This window comes from Oncorhynchus gorbuscha, unplaced genomic scaffold (genome assembly GCF_021184085.1).
Source record: "Oncorhynchus gorbuscha isolate QuinsamMale2020 ecotype Even-year unplaced genomic scaffold, OgorEven_v1.0 Un_scaffold_794, whole genome shotgun sequence".
Classification (NCBI taxonomy): domain Eukaryota; kingdom Metazoa; phylum Chordata; class Actinopteri; order Salmoniformes; family Salmonidae; genus Oncorhynchus; species Oncorhynchus gorbuscha.
Genome location: NW_025745813.1, coordinates 261,865 through 269,364, shown reverse-complemented (window position 1 = coordinate 269,364; position 7,500 = coordinate 261,865). Strand labels below are relative to the sequence as shown.

The window sequence follows — 7,500 nt, the reverse complement described above, 5'->3', positions numbered from 1 at the left end:
CAGACGCACCGCCAGCCACCTACAACACACAGAGATATTAGAAACATTACGGTACCGTTCCCTCCAGACGCACCGCCAGCCACCCACAACACAGAGATATTAGAGACATTACGGTACCGTTCCCTACAAACTCCAGACGCACCGCCAGCCACCTACAACACAGAGATATTAGAGACATTACGGTACAGTTCCCTACAAACTCCAGACGCACCGCCAGCCACCTACAACACAGAGAGATATTAGAAACATTACGGTACCGTTCCCTACAAACTCCAGACACACCGCCAGCCACCTACAACACAGAGATATTAGAAACATTACGGTACAGTTCCCTACAAACTCCAGACGCACCGCCAGCCACCTACAACACACAGAGATATTAGAGACATTACGGTACGGTTCCCTCCAGACGCACCGCCAGCCACCTACAACACAGAGATATTAGAGACATTACGGTACAGGTCCCTACAAACTCCAGACGCACCGCCAGCCACCTACAACACACAGAGATATTAGAAACATTACGGTACCGTTCCCTACAAACTCCAGACGCACCGCCAGCCACCTACAACACAGAGATATTAGAAACATTACGGTACCATTCCCTACAAACTCCAGACGCACCGCCAGCCACCTACAACACAGAGATATTAGAAACATTACGGTACGGTTCCCTCCAGACGCACCGCCAGCCACCTACAACACACAGAGATATTAGAAACATTACGGTACCGTTCCCTCCAGACGCACCGCCAGCCACCTACAACACACAGAGATATTAGAGACATTACGGTACGGTTCCCTCCAGACGCACCGCCAGCCACCTACAACACACAGAGATATTAGAGACATTACGGTACCGTTCCCTCCAGACGCACCGCCAGCCACCCACAACACAGAGATATTAGAGACATTACGGTACCATTCCCTACAAACTCCAGACGCACCGCCAGCCACCTACAACACACAGAGATATTAGAAACATTACGGTACCGTTCCCTCCAGACGCACCGCCAGCCACCCACAACACAGAGATATTAGAGACATTACGGTACAGGTCCCTACAAACTCCAGACGCACCGCCAGCCACCTACAACACACAGAGATATTAGAAACATTACGGTACCGTTCCCTACAAACTCCAGACGCACCGCCAGCCACCTACAACACACAGAGATATTAGAAACATTACGGTACGGTTCCCTACAAACTCCAGACGCACCGCCAGCCACCTACAACACACAGAGATATTAGAGACATTACGGTACAGGTCCCTACAAACTCCAGACGCACCGCCAGCCACCTACAACACAGAGATATTAGAAACATTACGGTACCGTTCCCTACAAACTCCAGACACAGGTTAATGTTAATAGTACCTGCTATAAATGTTGACCAGGTCTCATTAGTTTGGATTTTGTTTTTAAAATATTTTATAGCTCAACATGACTTATTGATTCAACCAATAAAGGTGTGTGTGTGTGACCGCGCTCCTCACCGGTTGGCTACGATGCTGGGGTAGTATGCTTTCTGGTTGTGGTCAACTCGACCGTCACTCTCCCTGATGAAGCGTTCCTGCTCCCCAAAGGCTCGGATGACGCTGGCGCCTAGCAACGTCTCGTTGAAGTGTGTGTAGACCGGGGAGCGACTGACGGACTCCAGACGCTTCAACTGACGAGACGACGCCACGTAGAAACGCTGTGGGGAGGGATGACACAGAGGGATGAGATGGAGGGATGACACAGAGGGATGAGATGGAGGGATGACACAGAGGGATGACACAGAGGGATGACATGGAGGGATGACATGGAGGGATGACACGGAGGGATGACACGGAGGGATGACATGAAGGGATGTGATGGAGGGATGACACGGAGGGATGACAGAGGGATGTGATGGAGGGGATGACATGGAGGGATGACACAGAGGGATGTGATGGAGGGATGTGATGGAGGGATGTGATGGAGGGATGACATGGAGGGATGACATGAAGGGATGTGATGGAGGGATGACACGAAGGGATGACACGGAGGGATGACACGGAGGGATGACACGGAGGGATGACACGGAGGGATGACACGAAGGGATGACATGAAGGGATGACACGGAGGGATGACATGAAGGGATGTGATGGAGGGATGACATGGAGGGATGTGATGGAGGGATGACATGAAGGGATGACACAGAGGGATGACATGGAGGGATGACATGGAGGGATGACATGGAGGGATGACATGGAGGGATGACACGGAGGGATGACATGGAGGGATGACACGGAGGGATGACATGGAGGGATGACACGGAGGGATGACATGGAGGGATGACATGGAGGGATGTGATGGAGGGATGACACGGAGGGATGACACGGAGGGATGTGATGGAGGGATGTGATGGAGGGATGACACGGAGGGATGACACGGAGGGATGACACGGAGGGATGAGATGGAGGGATGACATGGAGGGAGATAAAATAACAGTGAGTAGGGAAAGAGGGATCTCTCTCTCACCTTCCCCCTCTCTCTCTCACCCCCCCTTACCCTCCCTCTCTTTCACACACCCCGTTTCACACCCTCCCTCTCTAACACACCCTCTCTCACCCTCCCTCTCCAACACCCCTCTCTCTAACACCCCCTCTCTCTCTCTAACACCCCCTCTCTCTCTCTCCAACACCCCCTCTCTCTCTCTCCAACACCCCCTCTCTCTCTCTCCAACACCCCTCTCTCTCTCTCCAACACCCCTCTCTCTCTCTCCAACACCCCTCTCTCTCTCTCTCAACACCCCCCTCTCTCTCAGTCTCTCTGCCCCCTCTCTCTGTCTCTCTGACCCCCCTCTCTCTAACACCCCCTCTCTCTCTAACTCCCCCCTCCCCCTCTCTCAGTCTCTCTGCCCCCTCTCTCTCTCTAACTCCCCTGCCCCCCCTCTGTCTCTCTGCCCCCCCTCTCTCTCTCTAACACCCCCTCTCTCTCTAACTCCCCCCCCCCTCTCAGTCTCTCTGCCCCCCTCTCTCTAACACCCCCCCCTCTCTCTAACTCCCCTGCCCCCCTCTCTGTCTCTCTGCCCCCCCCCTCTCTAACACCCCCTCTCTCAGTCTCTCTGCCCCCCCCTCTCTCTCTCTAACTCCCCTGCCCCCCTCTCTCAGTCTCTCTGCCCCCCTCTCTGTCTCTCTGCCCCCTCTCTAACACCCCCCCTCTCTCTCTAACTCCCCTGCCCCCCTCTCTCAGTCTCTCTGCCCCCCCCCTCTCTCTATCTCTCTAACCCCCCTCTCTCTAACCCCCTCTCTCTAACTCCCCCTCTCTCTAACTCCCCCCTCTCTCAGTCTCTCTGCCCCCCCCCTCTCTCAGTCTCTCTGCCCCCCCTCTCTCTCTAACCCCCCCTCTCCCCCTCTCTCAGTCTCTCTGCCCCCCCTCTCTCTCTCTCTCTCTAACTCCCCCCCCCCCCTCTCTCAGTCTCTCTGCCCCCTCCCCTCTCTCAGTCTCTCTAACCCCCCCCCTCTCTCTCTAACCCCCCTCAGCGACCCACCTGGACAAAGAAGTAGAGTATCCCCAGAGGAGGTATGATAATAGCCAGTCTCTCTGCCCCCCTCATCAACCCACCTGGACAAAGAAGTAGAGTATCCCCAGAGGAGGTATGATAATAGCCAGTCTCTCTGCCCCCCTCTCTCTATCTCTCTAACCCCCCCTCATCGACCCACCTGGACAAAGAAGTAGAGTATCCCCAGAGGAGGTATGATAATAGCCAGTCTCTCTGCCCCCCCCCTCTCTCTAACCCCGCCCCCCTCAACAACCCACCTGGACAAAGAAGTAGAGTATCCCCAGAGGAGGTATGATAATAGCCAGTCTCTCTGCCCCCCCCCCCCTCTCTCTAACCCCGCCCCCCTCAACAACCCACCTGGACAAAGAAGTAGAGTATCCCCAGAGGAGGTATGATAATAGCCAGTCTCTCTGCCCCCCCTCTCTCTCTCTCTCTAACCCCCCCCCCTCATCAACCCACCTGGACAAAGAAGTAGAGTATCCCCAGAGGAGGTATGATAATAGCCAGTCTCTCTGCCCCCCTCTCTCTAACCCCGCCCCCTCAACAACCCACCTGGACAAAGAAGTAGAGTATCCCCAGAGGAGGTATGATAATAGCCAGTCTCTCTGCCCCCCTCTCTCTAACCCCCCCCCCTCAACAACCCACCTGGACAAAGAAGTAGAGTATCCCCAGAGGAGGTATGATAATAGCCAGTCTCTCTGCCCCCCCCCTCTTTCTATCTCTCTAACCCCCCCCCTCATCGACCCACCTAGACAAAGAAGTAGAGTATCCCCAGAGGAGGTATGATAATAGCCAGTCTCTCTGCCCCCCCTCATCAACCCACCTGGACAAAGAAGTAGAGTATCCCCAGAGGAGGTATGATAATAGCCAGTCTCTCTACCCCCCTCAGCAACCCACCTGGACAAAGAAGTAGAGTATCCCCAGAGGAGGTATGTTAATAGCCAGTCTCTCTGTCCCCCCTCATCAACCCACCTGGACAAAGAAGTAGAGTATCCCCAGAGGAGGTATGATAATAGCCAGTCTCTCTGCCCCCCTCTCTCTATCTCTCTAACCCCCCTCAACCCACCTGGACAAAGAAGTAGAGTATCCCCAGAGGAGGTATGATAGTAGCCAGTCTCTCTACCCCCCCCCATCAACCCACCTGGACAAAGAAGTAGAGTATCCCCAGAGGAGGTATGATAATAGCCAGTCTCTCTGCCCCCCCTCTCTATCTCTCTAACCCCCTCAACAACCCACCTGGACAAAGAAGTAGAGTATCCCCAGAGGAGGTATGATAATAGCCACTAGTGGAGTAGCGATCAGTATGACCACACAGGATCCTACTACGTTGAACATGGAGCCCATGAACATCTTAATGATACTGGGGAGAGAGGAGAGATAAGGCAGTATTACATGGTACCAACAGCAGGCGACAGGGAAATATTTACTTCTATAAGGCGGCATTACATGGTACCAACAGCAGGCGACAGGGAAATATTTACTTCTATAAGGCAGCATTACATGGTACCAACAGCAGGCGACAGGAAATATTTACTTCTATAAGGCAGCATTACATGGTACCAACAGCAGGCGACAGGAAATATTTACTTCTATAAGGCGGCATTACATGGTACCAACAGCAGGCGACAGGGAAATATTTACTTCTATAAGGCAGCATTACATGGTACCAACAGCAGGCGACAGGAAATATTTACTTATAAGGCAGCATTACATGGTACCAACAGCAGGCGACAGGGAAATATTTACTTCTATAAGGCAGCATTACATGGTACCAACAGCAGGCGACAGGGAAATATTTACTTCTATAAGGCGGCATTACATGGTACCAACAGCAGGCGACAGGAAATATTTACTTCTATAAGGCTGCATTACATGGTACCAACAGCAGGCGACAGGGAAATATTTACTTCTATAAGGCAGCATTACATGGTACCAACAGCAGGCGACAGGGAAATATTTACTTCTATAAGGCGGCATTACATGGTACCAACAGCAGGCGACAGGGAAATATTTACTTCTATAAGGCAGCATTACATGGTACCAACAGCAGGCGACAGGGAAATATTTACTTCTATAAGGCAGCATTACATGGTACCAACAGCAGGCGACAGGAAATATTTACTTCTATAAGGCGGCATTACATGGTACCAACAGCAGGCGACAGGGAAATATTTACTTCTATAAGGCAGCATTACATGGTACCAACAGCAGGCGACAGGGAAATATTTACTTCTATAAGGCAGCATTACATGGTACCAACAGCAGGCGACAGGGAAATATTTACTTCTATAAGGCAGCATTACATGGTACCAACAGCAGGCGACAGGGAAATATTTACTTCTATAAGGCGGCATTACATGGTACCAACAGCAGGCGACAGGGAAATATTTACTTCTATAAGGCTGCATTACATGGTACCAACAGCAGGCGACAGGGAAATATTTACTTCTATAAGGCAGCATTACATGGTACCAACAGCAGGCGACAGGGAAATATTTACTTCTATAAGGCGGCATTACATGGTACCAACAGCAGGCGACAGGGAAATATTTACTTCTATAAGGCGGCATTACATGGTACCAACAGCAGGCGACAGGGAAATATTTACTTCTATAAGGCAGCATTACATGGTACCAACAGCAGGCGACAGGGAAATATTTACTTCTATATGGCAGCATTACATGGTACCAACAGCAGGCGACAGGGAAATATTTACTTCTATAAGGCGGCATTACATGGTACCAACAGCAGGCGACAGGGAAATATTTACTTCTATAAGGCGGCATTACATGGTACCAACAGCAGGCGACAGGGAAATATTTACTTCTATAAGGCAGCATTACATGGTACCAACAGCAGGCGACAGGAAATATTTACTTCTATAAGGCGGCATTACATGGTACCAACAGCAGGCGACAGGGAAATATTTACTTCTATAAGGCAGCATTACATGGTACCAACAGCAGGCGACAGGGAAATATTTACTTCTATAAGGCGGCATTACATGGTACCAACAGCAGGCAACACACAAATTTCAGAGAATTTCATATTTTCATAAAAACACAATACACAAAAATGTTATAGACATAATAAAATCGACAACTTTAAAAAAAAATAAGAAGAAGAATTTAAGGATTTTCTGTACAAATATATATATAAATATTTTCTGTAAAAACCTTGGGATGATAGAGTCAATGGTGTCTGTCTCCTTGGAGAAACGGTTCACCAGGTTACCGCTGGGGGTGCGCTCGAAGAAGGACATGGGGAGCGCAGTACGTTGTACAGCATGGACTGGTGGAGGTAGCGTGATGCTAATATACCACCGATAGAGACAGAGATGGAGTAGCAGAACACAGCTATGCCTGAGAGAGAGAGATGGGGTATGGGGAGAGAGAGGGGGAGGAGAGGGGTATGGGGAGAGAGAGGGGGAGAAGAGGGGGTATGGTGAGAGAGAGGGGGAGGAGAGGGGGGTATGGTGAGAGAGAGGGGGAGGGGGTATGGGGAGAGAGAGGGGGAGGGAGGGGGTATGGGGAGAGAGAGGGGGAGGAGAGGGGGGTATGGGAGAGAGAGGGGGTATGGGGAGAGAGAGGGGGTATGGGAGAGAGAGGGGGTATGGGGAGAGAGAGGGGGGAGGGGGTATGGGGAGAGAGAGGGGAGGAGAGGGGTATGGGGAGAGAGAGGGGGAGGAGAGGGGGGTATGGTGAGAGAGAGGGGGTATGGGGAGAGAGAGGGGGAAGGGGATATGAGGGGAGAGTGAGGGGGAGGAGAGGGGGGTATGGTGAGAGAGAGGGGGGGAGGAGAGGGGGTATGGTGAGAGAGAGGGGGGGGAGAGGGGGTATGGTGAGAGAGAGGGGGAAGGGGGTATGAGGGGAGAGAGAGGGGGTATGGGGAGAGAGGGGGAAGGGGGTATGAGGGGAGAGAGAGGGGGTATGAGGGGAGAGAAAGGGGGGTATGAGGGGAGAGAGAGGG

The 7,500-nt window shown here is 51.8% G+C and overlaps 1 protein-coding gene across 1 annotated transcript in view; it reads right to left on the bottom strand.

Annotated features, from left to right (window-relative positions):
• Positions 1 to 7,500, bottom strand: part of LOC124020269 (multidrug resistance-associated protein 1-like) — a 127,632-nt gene that overhangs the window by 31,268 nt on the left and 88,864 nt on the right. Inside the window, 4 exon segments of the mRNA XM_046335615.1 lie at positions 1,499 to 1,698; positions 4,768 to 4,891; positions 6,708 to 6,798; positions 6,801 to 6,893. Of these exon segments, the coding sequence (XP_046191571.1) occupies positions 1,499 to 1,698; positions 4,768 to 4,891; positions 6,708 to 6,798; positions 6,801 to 6,893 (508 nt within the window).